At 31.6% G+C, this 25,590-nt stretch overlaps 4 protein-coding genes across 8 annotated transcripts; 2 read left to right on the top strand and 2 right to left on the bottom strand.

The window, feature by feature from the left end:
* Positions 1-720: 720 nt before the first annotated feature.
* LOC126672950 (uncharacterized) lies at positions 721-3,602 on the bottom strand. Its single transcript, XM_050366898.1, has 4 exons — positions 2,520-3,602; positions 1,958-2,413; positions 1,509-1,874; positions 721-1,401 (listed from the first exon to the last, which is right to left on the bottom strand). Exons 1-4 carry the CDS (start codon positions 3,600-3,602, stop codon positions 808-810), a joined length of 2,499 nt encoding a protein of 832 aa, XP_050222855.1. The 3' UTR covers positions 721-807.
* A 6,077-nt stretch (positions 3,603-9,679) lies between these two features.
* On the top strand, positions 9,680-15,304 carry LOC126655931 (strigolactone esterase RMS3). The gene is made up of 2 exons (XM_050350324.2): positions 9,680-10,175; positions 14,625-15,304. Exons 1-2 carry the CDS (start codon positions 9,778-9,780, stop codon positions 15,067-15,069), a joined length of 843 nt encoding a protein of 280 aa, XP_050206281.1. The 5' UTR covers positions 9,680-9,777; the 3' UTR covers positions 15,070-15,304.
* A 2,469-nt stretch (positions 15,305-17,773) lies between these two features.
* LOC126660907 (3-hydroxyisobutyryl-CoA hydrolase-like protein 3, mitochondrial) lies at positions 17,774-21,768 on the top strand. 3 transcript variants are annotated; one of them, XM_050354632.2, is made up of 10 exons: positions 17,774-18,044; positions 18,143-18,244; positions 18,638-18,690; positions 19,245-19,379; positions 19,505-19,601; positions 19,950-20,079; positions 20,380-20,558; positions 20,774-20,901; positions 21,001-21,102; positions 21,516-21,768. In XM_050354632.2, exons 1-10 carry the CDS (start codon positions 17,789-17,791, stop codon positions 21,615-21,617), a joined length of 1,284 nt encoding a protein of 427 aa, XP_050210589.1. In that variant the 5' UTR covers positions 17,774-17,788; the 3' UTR covers positions 21,618-21,768. The 3 variants fall into 3 exon arrangements, with proteins under 3 accessions (XP_050210589.1, XP_050210583.1, XP_050210597.1); XM_050354626.2 differs by lacking the exon at positions 18,638-18,690 and adding an exon at positions 18,348-18,412; XM_050354640.2 differs by lacking the exon at positions 18,638-18,690 and having other exon boundaries at positions 17,916-18,044.
* Positions 21,769-21,780: 12 nt separating this feature from the next.
* LOC126660928 (nudix hydrolase 20, chloroplastic-like) lies at positions 21,781-24,875 on the bottom strand. Of its 3 annotated transcripts, XM_050354651.2 has the most exons (9): positions 24,492-24,874; positions 24,353-24,417; positions 24,057-24,252; positions 23,880-23,960; positions 23,350-23,475; positions 23,140-23,219; positions 22,844-22,959; positions 22,571-22,691; positions 21,781-21,954 (listed from the first exon to the last, which is right to left on the bottom strand). In XM_050354651.2, the coding sequence occupies exons 1-9, from the start codon at positions 24,750-24,752 to the stop codon at positions 21,885-21,887; spliced, it is 1,116 nt and encodes a 371-aa protein (XP_050210608.1). In that variant the 5' UTR covers positions 24,753-24,874; the 3' UTR covers positions 21,781-21,884. The 3 variants fall into 3 exon arrangements, 2 of the variants coding, with proteins under 2 accessions (XP_050210608.1, XP_050210616.2); XM_050354659.2 differs by lacking the exon at positions 24,492-24,874 and having other exon boundaries at positions 24,057-24,274; XR_007635471.2 differs by lacking the exon at positions 21,781-21,954 and having other exon boundaries at positions 22,574-22,691; positions 22,844-23,026; positions 24,492-24,875.
* Between the last annotated feature and the right edge of the window lie 715 nt (positions 24,876-25,590).

Raw genomic sequence — 25,590 nt, 5'->3', positions numbered from 1 at the left:
CAAGGCGAAGCACTGGAAACCAAATGGGCTTACTAAAAAAATAAAATAAAAGACAAACTCACTGATTATCCCAACTCCTTCAATCAATTCTAGGCTTAATTCCTTAAAAAAAACCCCACCTTATATTTTTTTTATTTATACCCTGACCTTGTAAAAACACCATTTGTACCCAATTTTGAGTTTTTATATTCATCTCTACCCAAAAGCATTAAATTGTAGGGTTTTTGACGGATCCGTGCCTACGGGCTTTTAAAAATTCCATTTTAGTGCCTGTGTGGAAATTAATTCCACATTTGTGCCTGGGACCACGTCATCCGCGATTTAATATCGCGGATTGCCATGTCATCCGCGATATTAAATCGCGGATGAGGTTAATTACTCAATTCTGAGTAATTAACCTAATTAGATGCAATCCGCGATATAAAATCGCGGATTGCATCTCTCCCCAATGATTGGGGAGACAGATTACTGTCTCCCCAATCATTGGAGAAAGACAATGATTGGGTATTATTTACCCAATCATTTTATTTATATTTTTTATAAAAAAATTTCTATAAAATCACTAAAATTGTTTTAGTTAGCGTTTTTGAATAAATTCCGTATTTTAGATTTTTTGTTGAAATTCTAATAAAATATAAAAACCGTTTTTTAGTTAGCATTGTATATTATTTTTTATGTTTTTACTAGTTTATACAAAAATTACAATTTGCATAAACAATATAAAATGATGAACGATATAATAATACGGAATAGTCGATAAAATAAAGTAGGATTACAAAATTTAAAGTGTCTACAAAAATAACAAAATCATAAATAATCTCGATATCTAGTGTTCTTCTCCAGTTGAGTCCTCATATCGTACCCCATATCTTGCCTGCGGCGCAGACTGCTCTCAGTAAGATCGCGATACTGTCTATCACCCGGTCTGTCACCTGGCGCGCCCTCGCTCTCGTGATCATCGTCTAGGGATAGCTCCTGATCATCTGCAGCCGGTGCAGTAGTCGGTGCCTCCTGTGACTGCGGAAGGAGGCTGAAGGACGGACCCGAAAACTGAATACTACCGGACTGTAACGCCTCGAAAGAGCCCCCCTCCCCGAGACCTGGACTGTTCAACCAAGCCTCTGATATCGAAAAAAACATCTGCGACGGATCCGCGACCGGGGTGGAAGGGGAGGGACGCGAATGTGACGCTGACGGTTGATCGAGCCAAGAAAACACGGGCCGGTAACCCTGATCAGAGGGGGTAGAAGGTTGACCATGCTGAGGTGCCTGAAATGGGGGTGGTGTAGCCTGTCGATACTGAGCCGGCTCTGTCAGATGAGTGGTATACGGCGTCTGTTCTGAGGAGTAAAAGAACGGCCCGGATGACGGTGGTACCGGAAACGATGAGATCGGAGGGACCTGTAATAAAGAATAAAATTAAAAATATAAGAATCAACATTAATTAACTTGTATTTTAAAATAAAGTGAAACTATTATGCAAAAAAACATAATAAAGTACGCAATACCTGCGAGTGCTGCTGAAACTGTGAACCGTCACCCTGAAACTGAGTAGGCCCGCAATAGTTCTGTCGTGTCTGCGAGCTCTCTCCTGCATCGTAATGATAGTACACAGGGGGCGGTATAGGCTGATCTGGCCGCTGGCGAGGCTGGCGTGGTGTAGGCCGTTGTCTACGACGACCGTGAATGGAATCCAAGTCAACCGTCAAAGGAGGGAGAGGAGGCAGTACAAATGCCGGGACTGCTGGCTCAGGCGGTGGAAGAGTGACATCCCGACGATCCTCCATGTACGCCATTTGTGAACTGCGTGCAGCGGACCCAATTATGGAGTCACGGCTAGATCTCCGAACGTGTACCATCTCCGCCAGATCACGCTATACAAGGGAAAACAGTAATCGGTAAATATATAGAAAGTAGAAAATGTAATTGTAAATTTGTAAAAAAAAAAGGTACGTACACTCGAACCGTCAGCTGCACCCTGCCAGGTAATCCACCTCCGGGTGTGTCTCCGATACCACTCCATGTACTGGGAATGGTAGTGTGGTGGACGCTCAAAACGGTAACCGCCAACGACATGTGACTCCCTGTGGAGCCAAATCAGTACGTAATACCCGAGGATCTCCATGTAGTTGTTGCTGCTCTTGTAAAGGAGGGAATGGAGGCGGTGATCCTGCACTGGGGCCAGAGGGATAGGCTGAGTAAGCCCAAACTGCTGCAATACTCTATCTGGCTGGTGCCACTCCACAATGTTGTAGTAAATCAAGGGTACCCGAGCACGCCAAACTTCTGAACCCGCAAGGTACTGGGAGGGTATGGATCGGAAATCCAGCAACCATCGGAAAAAAAGTCCAAAACATTCTAACAAACGTTCTAATATTCGGCTGAAGCATCCCGTTAATGTAAACATCATCGCCTACGCCAAATAATATAGAAAGTTTTAGAGTTAGAATATAAAATGTTTAATTCACCGTTAAACATGATTACATACCTTCCGCATGCCAGAATGAGCCCGGATTTACGTGAACCATATTATGCATTATGTCATTGATACATCCGAAGGATTCATGCCAGTCCCCGTAAACAGAAGCAATTGCCTTCTCCTTTGCATACCACATTCTTTTATATGGAGGTCTCACTCTATGTTCATCCCAAATGCCAGCAATAAGGGTATTAACGCGTATGTCACGCTGCTCCATCACTTTCCTCCGCACGTATTTCGCAATTTCTCGTGCCCCAAAATTTCTATGATTAGCATTTGGCACCAGCTCATTGCACGTATGCGGCCCGATATATTTTGTGCATGTCCACGTATGAGTTGCTTGAAGCAGAGTTGCACGCAGCCACCATTTGCAAATAGGATTATACCTACATGCAAACACAACAGTATAGTTGGTTGTCCGGCGACTTTTGTGCTCCCTCCCATTCTCAACAGAATAAGCAGTAGCGCATGCCTGAACAGAAGCACGATTTGGGAAGATCATCCCAACTTGGAACTCCATCCCAGGATTCCACATAAGGTTCTCATCAGATTCTGGTGCCACATCAAAATCATCCAAATTGACATGGTTAAAACCTTCTGGGAGTTGCGATTGGTACACTGTGTCTTCTCCAGAATCATGATCATTGCAATCCTCTTGCTCTTCTGCCTCTTCCTCGCAACCAAAAAAATCCTCTTCATCATCTTCATCTTCATCACTCCCTATCTCCGACCCACTCGATTCACTCAGAACCAACTGATCCACAGAGACATCGTGACAAACGACAGTACGATACTCGACGTAAAATTCTAAAGTATCAAGCCCTCGGTACCGCATCGTCTCTCTCAAAATTCCAAAAATATGCTCGTTGTTTTCTACTGAGTACAACGAGTAGGAGACAATACGACCACTTTCAATTTTTGGAAGCCGAAAGTAGATTTTTGTAATCTCCACTTCCGAGTCCGTAGCTACTGCCCTTATACAAATATTTCTCAATTCTTCAAAATTCATCCTATCAATAATTGGCATATCCGCCCGACGGCCGCCCTGGTATTCTACTCCAGCCGGAGAGCTTACCATACGACCATCGCACCATATCACAAACGATAGGTTTAAGGTCGCCATTGCTACAAATTTTATCAAAATAAATATACATACAACTTATTTTAGCATTTTTTCAAATTCATTAAATAAAGTTTAATTTTTTCAGCAATTTGTCATTTTTTCACAATTTATACTATTTTTTTAAAAAACTTAATATTTAACTAAATTACAATTTCTCAATAAACTAGAATAACACCTACATTTTTGCTAACAGTCACTAATTGAAAAATATAACATATTAATAATTTATACTAACACCTCGTATTTTTAACAGGTACACATACTTAATAAATAATTAAATACCTAACATTTAAGTTATATTAATCTATTTTTTTCTAATTTAATATAAAAATAAAAAATGAAAAGTAAATTTACCTCTTGTAGTCCTCCTCCAATAGTGCTAAAATAATAAAATTCGCTCCCAAAATAAAAATAAAATCCGCTCCAAAACCGCTCCAAATCCGCTCTAAAACCGCTTGAGAGATAATAATTGAGAGAGTTTCTTAAAGTGTGAGGAAAATGAGGGCGCTGAGCCCCCATTTTATAGAATGCAATCCGCGATTTAATATCGCGGATTGCATTCAATTTTTGACCGTTGGAACGGTCAACAGATTCCCTGCCAATGGCAGGGAATCTGTAAATGCCATCCGCGATATTGAATCGCGGATGGCATTTAAGTAAGGTTAATCGAGAGATTAACCTTACTTAATATCATCCGCGATTTAATATCGCGGATGGCAACATCATCCGCAATATTAAATCGCGGATGACGTGGACCCAGGCACAAATCTGGGATTAATTTCCATACAGGCACGAAATTGTAATTTTCAAAAGCCCGTAGGCACGGATCCGTCAAAAACCCTTAAATTGTACTCTTTTCATTTGAAAAAGAGTTTAAAACAATCCTTCATTTTTAACTTATATACTAATTATATATTAATAGTATTAATAGTATAAAAATACCATCTTCTTCAAAAAATTAAAAATAATAATAATTTTTTTTATTTTTTTCAAAAGTATTTCCGAATTTGTTTTTTAATTTTTTTTAAATTCTTTTTAAAATATTTCCGACAAAAAAAAAATTAAAAATAATAATAATTTTTTTAATTTTTTATTATTTTATAAAATTAAAAAAATTAATTAATTATTTGGATGTATTTGATTATTTTTTAAGTTTAAGGATTTATTTGTATTTTTTAAAACATAAAAAATATGTTTTAAACTCTTTTCCAAATGAAAAGAGTACAATTTAATACTTTTGAATAGGGATGAAACATAAAAACCCAAAATTGGGTACAAATGGTGTTTTTACAAAGTCAGGATATAAACGAAGAAAAAGTACAAGATGGGATTTTTTAAGGAATTAAGCCTAAATTCTATGTAGCTACTCCTTATTTGAGCAGTTAAGGGATTGGCGGCGAGATTGACTCCTTGTTTCCTTTTTTTTTTCAGAGTCTCTAAGATCTGCAGCCGCCTCCCTTACACTATATTTAACCTTCTAAGATGTGAGGATAATTTATCAATACATTATCAAATTAATTTGAATTAATCATTTTATAATAATGTTTTGAGTCAAAAAATTAATTCAAACCATTAGATTTGTATAATTCTAGAATATACAGAAGGAGACACCAATGAACTATACATTTGAAATAAGCATAACAGTCAACATCTAGAATATAAATATAGTTTGGCAATGTCTAATCCAATGGTTCTTGGTAATAATAAAGTTTCGTCTGTTGGCTTGGTGATAATGGATATTCGACGAAAGTTGGAGTACATCAAGAAGATGGCTCATGCCAATTTTCACAGGAGTCAGTCCTCCAACTTCAAAATTTCCTCAAATTCATTTAAAATAAATTACATATAAGTAAAATAAGTAATATTTAATAATAATCTCATTTTACTTATATGCCATCCATATAAGTGGATTCGAGAAAATAGAGGGAATTCGAACTTGAGGGGAGCTATTTCCAATTTTTATAGATAAGGTGGCCGAAAATAAAAGAAACTAACGTATATTTATTATTATATTGATTAAAAGACTAATGTCAGTATATGACTTTTTAAAACTTATTAATTCTTTGGCATGTTTCTAAAAAAATTAGGCTCAAAAATTGTCTAAATCGCACACCTCCTCACACTTTGACAGAAATATAAAAATGCTGTTATCCAAATTTGTAGCAACTTCATCAGAAGAAGAATCAAATGCTTAACACTTAACAAATCTGCAATTCAAATATGATTTGGTAATTTGAGACATTAAGCATGGGGATTAATCTTTTTAATGATTTATAACGGTGACACGAGCATTTTATATATATGTATCTTGCTAAAAAAATTCTTTCTATCTTGAAAATTCTTAGATATTATGCTTGAAAAGTTGTTTTTTTTTTAAAGTAATTTATGAAAAAAAAACATAGATCAAAATTGAAAGAAAAATAAAAAAACGAAGAAAACAAATTAAATTGTTACTTCTTCAATAGAGAAGATGGGCCGGTAGCTCGTCTTCTCCATCAATGGAGAAGACGAGCTCCGTCTTTGCCGGAGAAGACATATTTGTCTTCTCTAATTTGTTTTCTCCATCAATGGAGAAGACAAGCTCAGTTTGGTCTTCTCCCTCAATGTATGAGACGAGCAAATTTGTTCGTTTTCTTCATTGGCGAAGATGAAGCATGATGGCCGGAGTGGGAGTAAGGAGGTGGCTGTGGCCGGTGCACGAGACGACTGTGGCATAATTCAAATTTTGGAATAATTTCTTTTTTCGGAATTAAAAATTAAATTTCAAAATAAATTGAGATTTAATTAAATTAAATTGAATTTTAAATTAATTTAAATTAAATTTTAAATTTAAATTTAAGTAGATTTTATTTCGGAATAAAAATAAAATCTCAAGATGCTTAATGTTTAATTTAATTAAATGTAATTATAATAAATTTATTGAATTTAAATTTATATTTAATTAGATTTTAAATTATTTATAATACACGTGAATTTTATAATAATATAATTAATTCATTTAATTTTAAGATTGGATTTTTGTCATTTGATCTGGTTAGGGGCGCCTTTGGTTTGATTAGGTTTATAGATGCTGCCAACTCAGCTTCACTCAAAGACTTCAATTGAGTTGACAGCAATGTGGCGGGTGGGCTGGCAACTTTTTCAGTTTCATTCACGAATGACTAAAAAAAAGTTTACAATATCTCAAAATTAGCTAAACTAGCCGATTTTGAAAGATTTGGATATAACTGACGAAACTCGTAAAAGTTTGGTATTTTATTGAGACTAATCCTAAAAATATGATAAAATATTTGTTCAAATTATTAATAAAACACTCTCATGTTACTAATAAAAAATAAATGGACTTCTACCCAACATTCGAGTTTGACAATATTATCTTTAATTCGTTTATATTTGATTCTTCCGTTCACTACGGTCCGATACAATTTTTAATGTGGTTAAGTAACTGAGATCCAGAATTCTTTTAGTACCGTTTGATTCAGAAAAAAATCAACATTGAATATATATTTTTCAATTTTAGATATTTTAAGTTTAATTTCTGACTCGAACTCGAGGATTTTCAGGACTTGTGTACTGCCGTAGACCAATCAAGTTTGATAAAATTAAGATAATCTATAATTTGTTGTTTAATGAATTAATGTCAAAATTTTAGCTTTCAAAATCTATTAATTCAAATGAAATCTAGTAATTAGGTATCAAAACATTGTTGTTTCAAATAAATTTTAAAATTTAGTGAGATCGCAGGTTCGAACCATACTCATATTTGCAGTCGTTTAAAATTTGGAACGAGAGATTTGCCTCCCGCAAATGACCCACCCGACTCTAATAAGGATTAGTCTAAATGTAGAAACGTTGTCTCATAGTTGAAATCTGTTCAGAACACTTCATGCTACTATAAAAAAAAACAATCAAATCCTAATCTAGAATTAAAAAAAAAAAACTCTCGACGAAAATAATTATAAATAAACATAATCAACTAAAAACAAAAATTGCAATTGTGGAAGCCTAAACAATTGAATGTAGCCTAAAAGCGATGAACATCATGAATAAAGATATGTTTATTCATCGTTGACTCATTTTCGATGAAGCGATTTAAAAATTGCCTAAATCGCACATCTCGGATTTGGATAAAATTATAAAAATGCCAGAATTCAGTTTTTCGATCATTTTAAAAAGAAATAACAATTTTCCATACATACTCACATAAGGAATCTAATTTATTTCATATCCTTTAAACTATAAAGATAAATATTCACTTATAGATAACTTCTGTTTTATTTTTTTGAGGATAGATAACTTCTGTTTAATTAGTAACTAGTGAAAATAAAAAATCAATTAAACAGAGTTAAAACTAACCCTCTGCCAATAGTTTCTTAGCACTGGTCCATAGCAACTAACTACTCCATAAAGATTTTTTAAATAGGCCTAATTACTTAAAAATCTTCATCTTGTAACATTTTTTCATTTATACCCTCACGTAGAAAAAAATTCATTTGTACCCTTTTTTTGATTTTTCGTTTTCATCTCTACCCTAAATTTAAATTTTTGACAATTAAATTAATTAAAGGATGAAAATATTATAAATAATTAATAACATTAATATTTAATTAGAATATAAGCTAAATATAAAAGATCATTTTGAATATTTTTTCTAAATGAAAAGAGGTCAAATTAGCTTTTTAGGATAAAGACGAAAATGAAAAATTAAAAATAGAGTATAAATGAATTTTTTTCTAAATTAAGGTATAAACGAATAAATATTACTATAAGGTGAGTTTTTTTTTTAAGTAATTAGACCTTTTAAATAAAAAGCTTCCATCCCCCAATAAATGCTTTAGAAAGAGCCGCATTAATGTCAAAAAGTTCTATCTTCAAGTTAGTTAACAAAGCCAAAAGAGTATAATCTAGAGATAAGGTTCAAATATTTTACGTTACCGAATTGTGACATCAGTGCTCAAATGCCAAAGAAATGTAAGGTCTCATTTGCTATATTAGTAGTATGTTTTTTTTTATAATTTATGGGAAAAAAATACACTACCTCAGTTTATGCAAATTTTTTTAAATGAACAATTAAAAAATATAGAGGAAGTAGTAATTAACTTTTATTTTTGTTATTAATGAAAACTTATTGAAATGTAAAAAGCCTAGAATTTGGAATCCGCAAAATATTTTCACCCCTATAAACGTGTTTAGATTCTCCATCAACTTATCAAGAACAGTAATCCCTCTAATCTTTTCTTATTAATTACTCCATCCGTCGAAATTGATAGACAGTTTAGGACAAATATAAATACTAAAAAATTTAATAAATATATACAAAATGAGCAATTTTATAAAAACATACCACATTTACCCTTATTTAATGCAGTGTTAACTTTATTTCTTAATAGATTTTGTTCTTTTTTTAATGTAATATATTGTAATTAATGAGGATATATATGCAATTTAAGCATTCAAATAATAAATTACTGCCTATAATTTAAAATAAAAAATTAAAATAGTGCCTATCAATTTGGAACGGAGGAAGTATTATGATACTGACATACTATAATAGAAAAATATAAGACTAAATTATAGCCTCAGCGACTCTTGCTTATATATTTTATTTAATTATAAAAAAAATTAGTCTTTCTCAGTATTTTAAAGTAACACCCATAATCGAATCGATAAACAAACTGATATAGCTATTGGTTCATGGTTTTCTATCAACAATTTAATAAATTAAATAGAAAATAAATTTATTTATTTATACAATATTTTCTGAAATAAATCTCTATTGTTAAAATTAAAACGCACATATAAAAAAAACTAAATAGACAAATAGAATATTAGTGTTACATCCTATTTAGTAAATAAAAAGTCAAATGGTAATAATTTATTACGGTTTAATTAATTCACTGATTTTCCATTTTTACAGTTTTTTTATTTTTTGAAGAAATTACACCGCCTTTTCAATTTTTCAAAAAGAATCGAACCAGACTGATTTGTTTTTTATTTCTGGCCAAACCGGTTGAACCAGAAGGACCGGTTTCGTAAGACACCAGTCTCTCTCTTTCTATAAATAACAGTAGCCGAACTACACATGAATGTCTACAAAGTTGAATTCATTTCTCTCTCTCTTCCTCTGTCACTTTGTTATATCTTTTTCTTGTTCTTCCTGTAATTAGCTGCAAATATGGTGGTGCTTGAAATAGGCTTTTCAAAAGCCATGAACGCTAAAGTCATCGGCACCGGAGAAGAAACAATAGTTCTCGCCCATGGATACGGCGGAGATCAGTCTGTCTGGGACAAAATAGTACCGGACTTGACAAAACATTTTAGGGTTCTTGTTTTTGACTGGAAATTTTCCGGTGCCATCAAAGATGATGAAGAAGAACAATTTGAGCCAGAAAAATATGCTTCTTATGATGCTTTTGCTGATGATTTAATTTATCTGCTGGAAGAGATGGATATTTTATCGTCGTCACCGGTTGTTTTTGCTGGTCATTCGATGTCTGGTATGATTGGTTGCATTGCTTCCATTAAAAGGCCTGAGCTTTTCAAGAGGCTCATACTTATTGGAGCTTCTCCAAGGTAAATTAATTACTTAGCTTTAGTACTATTTTATTTAATTACTATCATTATCGTATTGTTAATTACTTTTATATTACTGTTAAATCTTATTAAAATGCTCTTTCTACTTTGCTTTAAACCTAATTGCCTAACCTACCCGTTTCCACTATGATAATAAACAATTATTTTGCTATAATCTTGATATAAAACTCTTCCACAAATTAATCAAAAAAAAATCCCTTCGAATTCATTCTTTACTATATTATGTTGCTGTTGTTATTGTTGTTGTCATGTGGGCGTTTGGTTTATTTTTCAGTGCAACTTTTAGTTTTTATTTTTCAAAAAGCTCTACTTACACATTTAATGAGATTTTTTTCAACAACAGCTATTGGAAAAATTCTATTTTGGAGCTGTTTGTCAATAACTGATAGCTGTATTAATATTTCTAATTATTTAGATAAAATTATAGCTACTAAAATATATAATTTCTATAAGACAAAAGGTCTGAAAAACTACCGATCTTTCAATTTTTTTTCAATAACACCCTCACCTTATAATTTTTTTAATAGCGCCCTATTTCGTATTTTTCGATTTCAATAGCACCCTAATTTTTAAAAAAAAGATGATTTTATTATTATAAGGATTAAACTTTTTAAAATAATTAAATTTAAAGATCATTTTATACTTCTTTTTACTTGGACAAATTCAAATAAGTTCCTTAACTTAAAAACCTTTCAAATAAATCCAAAAAAATAAATAAATATATATTAATAATTTAATTTTAAATCAAAAAATCGAACCCGCTCCGAAGAAAGACGAGTAGCTCGTCTTCCTCGGAAGACCAGTTGGCTGGTCTTCCATGGAAGGCTGGTCTTCCTCCATGGAGGAAGACCAGCGAACTGCTGATCTTCCCACATGGAAGACCAGCAGATCTGGTGTTCCGCCATGGAAGACCAGATCTGCTGGTCTTCCTCCATGGGGGAAGACCAGCTAGCTGGTCCTCCGAAGAAGACGAGCCAGCTCGTCTTCCTACGGAGCGGGTTCGTTTTTTTTTTAATTTAAAATTAAATATTTATTTTTATATTTTTTTTATTTTGTGAAGAAGATGACGTTTATGTATAATTTAAAATATTGTAGAATATTTAGAACTTATGATATATATGAAGGATTTTTTTTGAATATTAATCAAATAAAAAAAGTTCAATTTGATGCTTTAGGGTGCTATTGAAACCGAAAAATATGAAATAGGGTGCTACTGAAAAAATTACAAGGTCAGGATGTTATTTAAAAAAAATGAAAGGTGGGTAATTTTTTTGACTTTTTGCCTTTCTATACATTTTTCTATTTAAATATATTATATTAATTTTTACATTTATAATTTAAAACAAAAATGACACTTTCTTAATCATTGTCAAATTTAAAGTCTGAGTACAATTGTAGCTACATATCTTGTCGGACTCAAATAAATAAAGCTGTAATGATATGGATATAGTAGTATCTATCTACTGCTTCAACTAGAAAAACAACAAGACAACTAAACACGTGAAGACCAACGATAATTTCTTTTGGTGACGAGGACTCAATCTAGTGGGCCGAAACTCAATATCATTGTTAAATTCCGAAATGTGGACCGCCCGCAAGTCCACATACCTGACAATTTCGGGCTATAATGGCCAGCAATCCAACTTCAACCACTCCATATTAAGAAAGGGCGTAGCCGGGGTTCGAACCCACGACCTTTGACGCCCAGATGGCTGAAGTTTAGACCACTAGACCAAACCCGTGCGGGCAAGACCAACGATATTAGTCATCATAGGTGATGTATTTTTTGTCCGTTGGTCGAATTCTTTTATATAAATCACCGTATAAAGAGCGGCTGAGACAGGATTTTCATTCAAAAAGTTCGGAATCCTATATTCCCTCATTTCGTTTTAAAAATCTCATTTGTTTTTAAACATGCTTTAAAAATAGATATTATATCTATTTTTTTATATTTTGACCCTATTAATGATAGCGAATTTTTCATAAATTTATTTAAAATGAATAAATAAAATATAAATTTCTATAGAAAAATATTTTAAAAATAAAAATATCACTTTTAAAATAGGACATCCAAAAATATAGTAATATGTAACTTTTAAAATGTGACGGAGGAAGTATAATTTTTTACATTGTTTATTTCAAAGAAAAATAAATAATTTATTTAACAATTTTAAAATTAAAAAATCAATTGTTTGTATCTATTTATATAATTTATAATTTATTAAATATTAGTTCGTTAATTTATAAAAACTATGTTGATAAATAAAAATAAAATTTAAAGAGTTGATAAATAAAAAGGACTAAAAAAATTTAATAATAAATTGAAATTAGATATAAAGGTGAAAGATCCGAAATATTTTTTTTGAAATGCTATTTTTTTATAAATAAATATAATTTGTATTGGTTTTTGTTAATTTATTAAATATTTAATCATTAACTATTAAATAGTATGTTAATAAATTAAAATAAAATCAAATAAGTTGATAAATCAAAACACCATAAGAGATGTAAGAAATTAAACTACAAGTAAAGGAGACTTCTTTATTGAGCAGATGTACATTATAAGGGCCAAAAACGGCATTTAACCCTTATATTTGTTTTATTAAATGAAGGGTCAAATGCAGCTTTTAACCCTTTACATCATCTGCTACTGTGGGCGGAGCCCTTGCTCAGGAGGGTGGCCCAGTCACCTGGACTACTCTCGTGGGTCTCGCCAGAGCAGGGAGGGCTGATGCCCGGGCTCGACCCCCCCGGCTCCGCCCTTGCATATAAAATATAAAAGTGTGTCATCCATTAATTATGATATTATCGAACGTATAGCCGGCCAATAAATTGACTATCATATTTAATAATATCACATATTATATTATTAATGTAAAAAATTCTTTTCGCCCTTAGTTTTTGTACACCATCCATTTTTGTTATTTTCTTTTCCTTTTTATTGACCAATGCCCTTTGTAGGATAATAGGCATTGGAAATATTCAAACTATCGCTTATTTCATTTTGGCGACTGAATTTGATTTTTGTTATTTTGGTTACTAAAGGTTAAATTCTTTTCAATTTGGTTATCAAATTTTAATTTCTTTTCAATTTGACTATCATACTTTAATTTTTTTCAATTTGGTTACAAAATTCGGCTGCCACGTCATTTTTTTGACCAAGAAAAATAATTATAAAATTTAGTAACTAAAATAAAAAAAAAAACAAAATTCAATCACTAAACAAGATATAATAATAATTTGGATATTTTTAGTGTCAATTAACTGGCCTTTGTACATTTCATTTTAGATTAAAATGATGGCAATATCGTAATAATTGTGCAATAAATGCATTTAAATTTTAATGGTGATATTACGATATTACCATCATTTTAATGAAGTGTTGTATTATGAACGGCTTAATCTACGGATGACGTGGTAGACTCGGTCTACTTAAAAATTTCTCTTCATATAGATTGTTGAGAGACGGGCAATTTGCTTTCCTTTCAGATTATCTGATTTTGCAGTTTCGCTTTAGACATTTCCTTTTGCTAATTACTACTATATAAACTCATTGATTAGTTAGGAGATATATTTAATATGAAATCATGCCGGCCGAATAGATAAGTAATTATCCATGTGATCTACATTATAGTAATTGTATTTATTTGGTGAATTAACAAAAAAAAATGCCTTATCCTAATCAATAATCATTACTCATTTTTAATTGTTTTTTAAATGAGTGACGCCATTTCTTAGTATGATAGGGTTAGAACAAAAACTTTTATTCTGACTCTATTAATTATTGCTCCGAGAATAGTAGCATCTTTTTAAAATTTGAAATCTTTTATATTTGTATCTAAGAATCGAACCACGAATGAAGTGGACAAGCGACTTTTTTTTTAATAATCATAAGGTGTTTTAGACAAATTCCAACTATGAAAAAATATATACGGAAAAAAATAGAAGAACAATCCGAATTTGACGTGACACTTTTAAATTTTTCATATTCAGACTAGTCTCCATTCGAACCGAATATATAGGTCTTTTGTAGGAGAGAAATTTCTGACCCGAAATTTTAAATGGCTGTATACATAAGTATGATTCGGACCCGTGACCTCACTTAAACCAGAAAAACGTCTTAACAACTCACATGTGTCTTGGGGTTGATAAGCGACTCTTTTAGTAGTTAATTATTAATTATTTTTTTATTATGTTTTAATTCATTTAATATTTAATTTATTTTATTATTATTTTTTCATTCACTCATTGTTTTCTTTTTTCTCCCTTCTCTTCTATCATTATTGGTTATGTCACCTCATAGTACTATAAAAATAATTACGTTAACCTAATTTCTATTTTTGTCATGATCTTAGAAATATAACATCATTTTGCCTATGTGTCATAGTAACTTCAATATTATTTTCTTTTAAATTTGTGCGAATACAGGTACATAAACATAGATGACTACGAAGGTGGATTTAAGAAATCAGACATAGACGATATCATATCAAACATAGAATCCAACTTCCAAAACTGGGCTCCAGCATTTGCTTCTCTTGCTGTCGATGCAACAGATTCCGAATCAATTCAAAAATTCACCAACTGCTTGTTCAACATGAACCCTAAATATGCACTATCCGTCGCCAAAACCGTCTTCTACTGCGACGAAAGGGAAATTCTCGACAAGGTTTCGACACCTTGCACTATAATTCAGACAACTAACGACATTGTCGTGCCAAACTCAGTTGCTTATTACATGCAAGAGAAGATCAAAGGAAAGTGTACTGTGGAGTTGATAGATACTGATGGTCATTTTCCTCATCTTACTGCTCCTCGTCAGTTATTTGATGTGTTCACTGCAGTTCTTGGCCTTTCCAGTATTAAAATTTGATGTTCTATAGGGTTTTGTTTTTAATTTTTTTGGGTGATTTTTCTCTTCTGGGTCTTTAGGAAATTTGACGTGGTACAAATAAATGTTCTTTTAGGACAGTGTTTGTGTGTTCATAATTTTTTTTGTCAGTTTGAGTGTTCATATTTTTTTTTTTGTAAGTTTGTGTGTTCATAATTTGATATATGGAAATCTAGACGTGGAATTAAATTTAAGTATTAAGGATTGGATTGCTTAATCCTTTTAGCCTGCAAAATTTAGCGCAGGTTTTAAATTAATGGTAAAATTAAGTAGTAATCCAAAATTATAGCCAAACGGAAAACTTTATAAAATTTTATGACATTATAATATACAAATTCAGTCATTATAATAAAAAACGCTATGAACCAATGAGTTATAACTTAAATAATAAAAGTATCAGCAAATTGCTATGTCGTGAGTTCAATTCCTCCCACAAGCGCTACTCCCTCCCCAATTATATATATATATATATATATATATATATATATATATATATATATATATATATATATATATATAATTGTTATGAAATTTTATGAAACATTATAAAATTATACGAAAACTAATTAATGCATTTAATTGAACATAATATACACTTACTTACATTTAGAAATGATATAATATTAGAAGTATTTTATCAAACATGTTACATATAATATTAGAAATGATATAAAAACGAGATCTTAAACTAATAAGTAACCAAAATACATTCTAAAACTATTAATTCATAAAGAATCGACAATAAAATTAAAAGATTAACCTAAGATTAAAATAAAAATGTGCAAAGGAAAAATAGAAACAACCCAATTTATAATTCAAAATAAGATTAAAAAAGTAAATTGATAAAAGAAAAAAATTGCTAATTGCTAATTGAATTATTAAATGATATAGGCATCAAATCCAAAATATATACTCCTTTCGTCCCAATAGAGTTGTTCATTTTACATTTGTCACACAATTTAAGAAGACATAATTATTGTTATGAATTTTATAATTTTTTATCTACTTTTTTATTATACTCTTATTTTATATAAAGTCCATTTTCAATTTATGTTATAAGTAAAATTTAAACAGGGATAGAATAGAAAAATTAAGTTTTAAAATTGTACTTTTTAAAAGTAGACAAGAGTTTTGAGAAAGAAAAATTCTTCAAAGTGGACAACTCTATTAGTACGGAGTGAGTATTTCCTTACATAAAAGGCTCAATTTACAATGTACATTCAAATAGATACAAAAGCCCAAACACAAATCTAATGGCTAAACCCATTTATCCGTCTTGATAATGCCTTTTATAATTTATTTTGATAATGTAAATTTTATTTATTTATAATATTTATTACTATTAATAAATAATAAATAATTTTATTAAATTATTACAAAAATAAAGATATTAAAACTAAAATAACCATAAAATTTTCCTTGTCAAATATTCCATAAAGTCATTTTACAAACAAAAATTGGAACTTTGTTTTAAGTAATTTTTCTATCATTATAAAGCATAACTAAAAACACTAAGGGGCCGTTTGGTTTAAGGTTGGGAATGGAAATCGGAATAAGAATGAATGGGAATGGGAATGGGAATGATTGATTTCATTTTTTGTTTGGTTCAAAGTGTAGAAATGGGAATGGGAATGGGTAAATTTAATAAAAAAATTATATATTATTTATTTAAAAAAATTATTTTTTAAAAATTATTTTTTTAAAAAAAATAAGAAAAATATTTTTTAAAAAAATAAAAAAAATATTTTTTAAAAGATAAAAAGATAAAAAAATATTTTAAAAAAAAATATTTTTCTTTAAAAAAATATTTTTTTTATTTTAAGTATATTTTTTAAAATTTAAAAATATTTTTTTTAATAATAATATATTTATTATTTATCATTAGAATATTTTTTTAAATTTTGATTCCCATTCCCAAAAGTTCATTCCCATGGAGTAAGGGGGGAATGGGTGATTCCCATTGAAGGGGTAATTACATTCCCATTCCCTAGTGTAATTTGACAAAACAAACACAAATAATGGGAATCATTTCCATTCCCATTCCCCCCTTTTTTTGCCCAACCAAACGGCCCCTAAGATAAGTAAAATTATACTCAGATGTTTGTACAGTAATTTTACTTCAACTCGTTACACTACTTTTTAAATACACACACACACACACACACATATATATATATATATATATATATATATATATATATATATATATATATATATATATTAGTAATAAATTAGATAATATTAGATTAATAATTTTTAATTTTTAATTATATAACGTCTTTCTAGAAATATGTTATAATACCTATTTTGTTTTTGATAATTGGGGAAGGGAGCGCTTATGGAAAGAAATGAACCCACGACCTTAACAATTTATTACCATTTGAGCTACAGCTAGTGGGTATTTAATAATTTTTTGTTAACGTTTAGTATAATGTATAATGTATATTTAATAATTAAAGAAGAATATTTCAGTATAATGTATATTCTTTAGAATATATTATATTATTAATAGACGAAATATAATAAATAAAAAAGTTGGATTAAATTGTTGAAAAATTATGATTATATGATGAGAAATTGAACTTAATTGAATATATTTAAAATTGATATAAAAATATGAAAAGATAAATTTATGCGATTATACAATTTAAAAAAGGGAAGGAGTATAAAGTCCCTATTTTCTGAAAAAGTAATACAGAAAATGAGAAGCTTATTACTCTCAATCACAGCATCCTCCAAACTACCCTGGAAGTCAATAACTTTTTTAACTGACACAGCCGCAGTGAAATCCTTTAGTTTCACTCTCTACCGCAACAGGCTATCATCTCCTTCATCTTCTCATCGAAGATTCTCGGTCATGGCTGCTTCTGATGATTTCGTTAAAGGAAATGTTCATCCAAACGGCGTCGCTGTCATCACTCTCGATCGTCCTAAAGCTCTCAACGCCATGAACTTAGGTCACATTTCCTTTTCTTTATCTATTAATAGCTGTTTTTTTTTTCAATTTGATGTCTGATTAGTATCTAAAACATTTGAATTTGTATTTGGATTGCAGATATGGATGTTAAGTACAAAAGTTTTCTTGATGAATGGGAATCGGATCCTAGGGTTAAGTGTGTTCTTGTTGAAGGCAGCTCTCCTCGTGCATTTTGTGCTGGTAATCTTTTGATTTGATTTTCGAGAATTGATGATAAATATTAGTTGATTCGAAATGAGACAGCTGTTTTTTTGTGGTGTTTGGTAACTACTGTGTTATGCAGGAATGGATATTAAAGGTGTTGTTGCCGAAATTCAAAAGGACAAAAATACGCCTCTTGTGCAGAAGGTGCTTTATGCACTTATATGCTCTTCTTAGATTAGATTTTGTTTTTATATATGTTTAAGTTAAAGCTTGGTTTCCAATTTGTATTTTTTCTTATGCTAATTGTGTGTTTTCGACTTGTTGATAATTGTGTATTTTAGTTTATGATGATTGATGATTGATTCTTTTTTCCAGTAGTTGTTTGTTGTTTAATTGATTACCAAGGTATTAGTTCATTATTATCTGCAGGTGGTGACATCAAGGCTATAACCTCCAAAAATCAACTGTCAGATATGATTGAGGTCTTCTTATGTGCTTTTAGTTTAGTTATATCATATCATGTTTTCCATTGCCATGCGTGCTTTATGTTGGATCATGTTGATTTCTGTTGGTAACCCTTGCCATGTCAGCTGAAATGTACTGTTGAAGGTTCTGTCGGCTACCTTAGTAAATCGTATACTCAACATATTAGTTCTTTGTTTATTGATGGCAGGATTTAGCTGAGAATATGTGCATTATTTGGATTAAACTGATTTCCTTATGAATTGGTTTGGAATATAGGGAACCTCAACTCTTTTGGATTTTTCTATCTATTTCAAATTTATGTCCTGTTATATAAAAATTCTATAAGTTTTGCAATTCAAATTTTGAGTATAACAATCACTATATAACATGATGACTCGGAAGCAATCTGTCTTAGCATCTTTAGTTTTGCTCTTTCAAATCAAATTGACCTTTTTTCAAATTAATTTAGAGTTCTTTGCTCTTATGTATGTTACGTTGGCTTCTAAAAGTTGATTGTTGAATTTTATTCTGTTACTGGGCTTCATATGTCCTATGCTGCATTGTCTTTCAGGTGTTCACTGCAGAATATACTCTAATATGCAAAATTTCTGACTACAAAAAACCATATATATCCTTCATGGATGGGATAACTATGGGCTTTGGACTTGGCTTATCTGGCCATGGATGCTATCGGATTGTAACAGAGGTATGGTTAAATTAAAATGTGTCCTTTTATTGCTAGTTAGTGATGTCTTTCATATCTTCAGTTTCTTAAAAATTGCATCTTAAATTTGCTATTCTGACTTGTATATTCTGTGTGATGATATGCAGAAAACTTTACTTGCTATGCCAGAAAATGGAATTGGCTTGTTCCCAGATGTTGGATTTTCATATATAGCTGCACATAGCCCCGGAGAAGGATCAGTTGGTACATTTCTTAAACTTTGCTACTTTGTATCCTTGTGTTATCGATATTCGACTGTGAAACTTCTCTTTGATTTAGATTAGAGGAGCTGCTCTTTACTCAAATAATAAAAGCTCCCAAATTCATTCCTATCCTTGACGTGGAAACATAAATTGGAAAAGCATTTAATGTTATTCAGCCATAGTGAACTTGTTGCTGTCGGCCCACGTCAAAGACATGTAAATAGTGAACCTATGTATTTAGTCATACAGTTTACTCAGTAGACGTGTTTCTTACATTGGAAACTGGCTTTTGTGCAAATGTATAATGAATTTCATGTCTTCAAGTAATGTATTGCCCTTATATTTGCAGGTGCTTATCTTGGTTTGACTGGCAAGAGGATTTCCACGCCCTCTAATGCGCTATTTGTAGGTCTTGGAACACACTTTGTGCCATCTGGAACTTTAGGCTCGGTAAAGGAGGCCCTTTTGACAACTAGCTTGTATGTTTTGCATGAGCTTTACTTTGAGCATTTTTATTTTGAAAAACATAATAATATAATGATATTTCTGGACAGTTATATTGAGTAGTAATTGCTGTATAACTTGTAGCAGACTCCAGAATAACAAGAAGAAAAAAGACCCTTCCTAATGGTTTTTTTCTGCATCATTTTATTTGTTTAAACAGTCAAACTTGTGGTGTTACCAGAGTATAGTTTTTGACTATTACTGCTTAATTGAATATGGCCAATTGGGCTAAAACTGTTCAGCTACTGACTAATTTTTGCACATTTTGAATACAGTTCAGAGGACCCTCATGACGACATTAAAGCGCTTTTGGCAAAGTACAGTAAGGAACCGGAAGGCGAGGCCGATTTGAAGTTGCTTTTACCTCGAATAATTTCAACCTTCGGTGCAAGTAAATCGGTAGAGGAGATTATTGAAGAGCTGAAAAAGCATCAGCAGAGTGCTGATACCAAAGGTAAGTTTGCTAAATGCTACCTCAAATACAAAATAAGTTAGATGTGCACATTAATTTTAGTGGTGTAAATCTACATTAATTTTAGTGGTGTAAATCTTCTGTTTTGTATCGGTGATAGGAGCCTGTTATCACCACATACATGATGCTATGATCATTGTTTTGATTTTTCTATTTATTTCTCGTTGTTAGCGTGATTTTAATATTTTAAATTTCAGTGGCGGATTGGGCTAATGAGGCACTTCAAGGACTTGGAAAGGGTGCTCCTTTTTCTCTTGGGTTGACTCAAAAATATTTCTCCAAAGTTGCATCTGCTTATGGAAGGCCTGATAATGAACTATCAACTGTGAGATTCCCCTTTTTGCTTTGCAATGATCTGCTTCTCTTATAGTGATTAGTCCAGATTGAGACGTGTGTGCTCAAATGCCAATTTATTTTCGTGCAGCTAAATGATGTGATGAAAACAGAATATCGCATAGCATTAAGGTCTTCCCTTAGGAATGATTTTGCTGAAGGAGTCAGAGCTGTCTTGGTGGACAAGGATCAGGTAGTAATTACTATTACTCCCGTATTTAAGTCTGAATTATCATTTATCCCCTAAATTTTCAAAATGATTATCCCCCCACTAACATTTTAGTTTCTCTTAACCGCAACGCTGCTGACATTTTAGTTCCATGCATCCATTTAACTGGAACCACTAACATTTTAGTTCCGTTCAAAAAAAACCCCATTTAACTGGAACCCACCGTCATATTAGTTCCGTTCAAAAAAAAAAAACCATTGAAAGGGATTTCAATCATCTAATTTCTAAAAATCAAAATAAAAGAAAACAATTATCTTTCAGCCTTAATTCCAGTGATAATATTAATTAACCCTTAAAATAACTTACAGTATGTTACGCATTTCTTATTCTTATTTCTGGCTTGTTTCTAAGTGGCTTTCATTATAATGTATCTGCAGAACCCAAAGTGGAGTCCCCCAAGCTTGGACCAAGTTGATCAAAATGAAGTGGAATCTCTCTTCAAACCGTTGAGCCCAGAAGTAGCGGAGTTGAGTGTATGAGCTTAGCAAAATGTTGAGTCATATTTTCTTCTTAAATACCAGTGTTTGGACAGATTGTGGGTATCATTTGCTTCTGTTACAGCTACAGTTGATGAATCTCTTTCTTCAACAATACCTGTTTAATAAAATTTATGTTATGCTTGCTGCAAAAGTTTCTCCTCTATGCACAATATACGCCAACTTATTGATTGTTTCTGAAAAAGTCCACGATACACTTTCTGGAATTCAAAAATGTTATTGTTCAATGCATAATTCAAATTAATGTTCCTAAGAACAATCTCCACTCCTCAAATTTTGCAATAGATCCAAGTATCCCGAGCATTCAGGACTAATATACCTGTGATCAATGAAAAACGAACTTTTAGAATTCTGAAAGGGCAGTCAAACAATTCTAAATGCGTATTATATGCATTTGCGACTCATACTTATGGCTAAAGTAACTGGTAATATCATACACATGCAGATTTCTTCCCTCAATTCCCACAGCCATGATAATTGGATATTTAACAATAACAATCCATGTATATTATGAAATAGATTACAAAAGCTGAATTTACATCTAATCTATAACATGAACAGCACAAACTCAAAACACTGGAAAGAATGAAGGAAATTCTGTAGCATTCAGACTGGAGCATACTTCATATCTATGTTATATGATTAATGTGTTTGCCATCAAATTACTTATTAGAATAGGTTTTGTCTGCTCCCTTAGTGAAATTACAACATAAACGCCTGAATTCAAACACCGGGACACATCAAAAAAGTAGAAAGGCCATAAAAGTTTCAGATGTGAAGACATTAGTTAGGAGACCAAACGTCTAAATGTTAATTTCTTAGTATCCTTCTGGCTCCTAACAGCTGCTAGGGGCAGGTAAGAGATGGAATGAGCTAACATCTAATTTGTGATAGGTATAAATTTGGGTAGGAAATGATAGAGAAAGAAAAAGTACCCATGCCGAAATAGGAAATCAATGATGACAAGCGAGCAGTTTGGCTTGAAAAACTGCGTCCTTCTAATAACATTTGCAACATTTTGAACAGGTAACAACTGGAAGCTCTCAACCTCTCCATCTGTCACAGTTTGAGGTCAATGTAGAGAATAGGTAAGATGGCAGCGAAACAAGCAGATATTACATTAGTATTCGTTCCATAATATTTAAGCCAAAAAGTTCAATGATTTGATTTATAACCATGGCGGAACTTATAAGGTTCAATTGCTTTACCTTGATTCTTAGGTAAAAAATCACCAGGAAGTTTCAAATCATAACAAAACAAAACATCTCTCTTGTATCTATACCCTTCAATGTCCACGTAAGAAACAGCTCCAACAGGTATCGCTCTGAAAGCAAATTAAGTCTAAATCCATCAACAAAAAGATAGAGAGAGCTTGCCCCACGGTCAAGAGTCTGTATGATTCAAATTTGACATGCCAAGGATTAACTTCCAAGCCCGTTACATACAAGGCATGCTGGATTTTTTAGCATGATTTGATGTAATTCAGTGGCAAGAGAAAACTCACTTCTGTGAAATTGATCGAGGGATTCCTGCTTCTTCTTCACATTCCTTGATAACATTTTCTCTGCAAGAGATCCCATGAGGCTGCCATTGGCACAATGAATAAGTTGGCATTCAGCTCGATCAAGTTGCGATACAAAATCATTTTCCGTATGTATTATTACGTTGGACAGTAACTAGGTAAAATAAAAGTGATTATTAGTTAAATAGTTACCAATCCTCCAGCGACAAGATGATCAAGCATCCCTGGAAAAGTAGGTTTCACTTCACTTCTCTTTCCTAACCATAAAAATTTCTCCCCATCTCTTTCAACATATCCATTCATGTGAATTCCATAAGCCTTTCCTCCAAAAAAAAAAAACTTCATAAGCCTATTTTCAGCATTTAAGTAATTGCATAAACTAACCAATGCTTAGGGTCTGTTTGGGTTCGGTTCAAATGAATTTCACTAATTTTATGGAATTCAATTGAATTTTTACAAGATATGTGTTTGGTTCAAATGAATTTTCACAATTTAAATTAAAATTTACACTTGAAATACAATATTCAATTTATTTCATTTCATTTAAAATTAATTTTATATTCAAAATTCGGAAACCACACAAAAATTCATTTTCAAATGATTTTCAAATAGAATTCATTTAGAAATGAAATGAATTCTACACTAGAATTGATCCAAACATGCCCTTAGAACATGCAAAACCTACTATTGAAGATTCAATCTGCCGAGGAAAAGAGATGTACATTTATCCCAAAATACGGAGCTGCAGCACGTTCCAAAGAAAAATAGACCGGAGAACCAAATGACGATACCACAGGGTAAAGCTGATGAATTAAACCAGTAATTACAAATGAATAACAATGATAATCGATAAACGCCAACAAAAATATTGAAACTGCAGTGTGACCAGTAACATATACCTCATTTCGTATACCTGGAATCAAATCTTCGTCACCTAAACATTTAATAGCTTCTCCAACAGCTCTAGTCCTATCTGCTACCGTCTTTAATCTCTCGTGTAAACTTACATAACTATTAACATTGCCTCCATTGGAATTATTATTACTTTGAGGAAAAACAAAAACATCTTTAAACCTCCTTAATTGTTCAATAAATCTGCAGCAAGAAAATAAAAGAACTGTCCAAAATTAACCTAAATTACTACTCTGGCTAACATTAAACAAAGTAAAGAGTAAATAGTTAGAAATTTAGTTACTCATTGTGTATGTAGCCAATGATTTGATCTTCGATTACGAACGGTATGAAATTCGATTGAAATTCCTGTAAAAATTAATAGAAATGGAATTATAGAAATTGAAAAATAATCTAGTTTAAAAGACTGAAAGAGAGCATACAGAGCCGCGATTGCAGAGTTGAATCTTGTGGAAGAAGCCAGAGAGATCTGAAAAATCGCCAGGTCTGTGGTCAGGTTGAGAGACTGTAACGACGTCGTTCCAGGTAAAACTATTGATGCTACTTCTGCTACTAGAAACTGAGATTGAGCGATGAGTGAATTGTTTAATTGGTGAACAATAGGCGAAAATGGTGCGTAATTGTGGAGTTAAGGTCTTGTTTGGATGATATATCAAGGACTTTGATATTAGGAGAGATGCCATATCAGATCAAAATGCTTGAAAACTCCGGTACCGGAGAAAGAAGGTAGAGGCGGATGGCAGTTGCCCAAATTAGTTTTTGACTTGTCAGTCACCTCTGCTAATATTTCAACGGTGGCTTACACGTGGAACATAAATCTTTGAATAAAGGATCAATTCACCCCTCAATATGACACGAAATATCAAAAAAAGTCCGAATTTTAAAACCCGGATCATTTTTACCATAAATTTAATAAAACCGGATTGATTTTACCCCTCTCACAAAAGAGAGAATGAAATAGTTAATTTAACCTGATTAATTGTAATACCTCAAATATTTTAGAATAATTAAGTCGTGCCACGTGTCGTGAATTTTGATAAATTAAGTCAAGAGGGATTTAATTTAATGATATCGGGAATTTAAAGTAATTTTTATTGAACGGATTATTGGGATTAAAGGAAAAGGGTTAGAAAATTAATAAAAAATAAATTATAAATCCCGAGATAAGAATTAGTTCGCCAAGGTCCGCGAAATATTTTATAGTATTTGTGATAAACGTTTCGGGTCAATTGGAGACCTTTTAAAATTTGGACGCGGATGTGTTTAGGACTAAATTGTAAATTTTGAAAGTTTAAGGACGAAAGTGTAAATTAGCCAATTAAGCCAGAAAATAGCGATTAAAAGACTATTAATAGAAAATAATAATTTTGGAGTCGTATTATTTATTTAGGTATAAATAATACGTACGTAATTGAGTTAAAGTAAATAAGTAATTGTTAAGTTAAAATAGAAAGTTTAATAGAGAATTGGTTTAAGTTAAAGAGTTTAAGGACTAAAAGTGACATTTAGCCAAAAGATATG

The sequence above is a fragment of the Mercurialis annua genome, linkage group LG1-X, assembly GCF_937616625.2.
Source record: "Mercurialis annua linkage group LG1-X, ddMerAnnu1.2, whole genome shotgun sequence".
Lineage (NCBI taxonomy): Eukaryota > Viridiplantae > Streptophyta > Magnoliopsida > Malpighiales > Euphorbiaceae > Mercurialis > Mercurialis annua.
The sequence above is the reverse complement of the archived record's forward strand: the minus strand, read 5'-3'. Positions and strand labels throughout refer to the sequence as shown.

Excerpts from the sequence above, each read along its gene's own strand:
- LOC126672950 (XM_050366898.1), bottom strand. The coding sequence starts at position 3,602 with ATGGCGACCTTAAACCTATCGTTTGTGATATGGTGCGATGGTCGTATG. Across the intron at positions 2,414-2,519 it reads TAATGCATAATATGGTTCAC|GCGATGATGTTTACATTAAC; the intron begins GTAAATCCGGGC and ends TATTTGGCGTAG. Across the intron at positions 1,875-1,957 it reads GTGCAGCTGACGGTTCGAGT|CGTGATCTGGCGGAGATGGT; the intron begins GTACGTACCTTT and ends TCCCTTGTATAG.
- LOC126655931 (XM_050350324.2), top strand. The coding sequence starts at position 9,778 with ATGGTGGTGCTTGAAATAGGCTTTTCAAAAGCCATGAACGCTAAAGTC. Across the intron at positions 10,176-14,624 it reads CTTATTGGAGCTTCTCCAAG|GTACATAAACATAGATGACT; the intron begins GTAAATTAATTA and ends GTGCGAATACAG.
- LOC126660907 (XM_050354626.2), top strand. The coding sequence starts at position 17,789 with ATGAGAAGCTTATTACTCTCAATCACAGCATCCTCCAAACTACCCTGG. Across the intron at positions 18,045-18,142 it reads TCTCAACGCCATGAACTTAG|ATATGGATGTTAAGTACAAA; the intron begins GTCACATTTCCT and ends TTTGGATTGCAG. Across the intron at positions 20,559-20,773 it reads GCAGAGTGCTGATACCAAAG|TGGCGGATTGGGCTAATGAG; the intron begins GTAAGTTTGCTA and ends TTTAAATTTCAG.
- LOC126660928 (XM_050354651.2), bottom strand. The coding sequence starts at position 24,752 with ATGGCATCTCTCCTAATATCAAAGTCCTTGATATATCATCCAAACAAG. Across the intron at positions 23,220-23,349 it reads ATCTTGTCGCTGGAGGATTG|CCTCATGGGATCTCTTGCAG; the intron begins GTAACTATTTAA and ends TGCCAATGGCAG. Across the intron at positions 22,692-22,843 it reads TTTTTTACCTAAGAATCAAG|ATGGAGAGGTTGAGAGCTTC; the intron begins GTAAAGCAATTG and ends AAACTGTGACAG.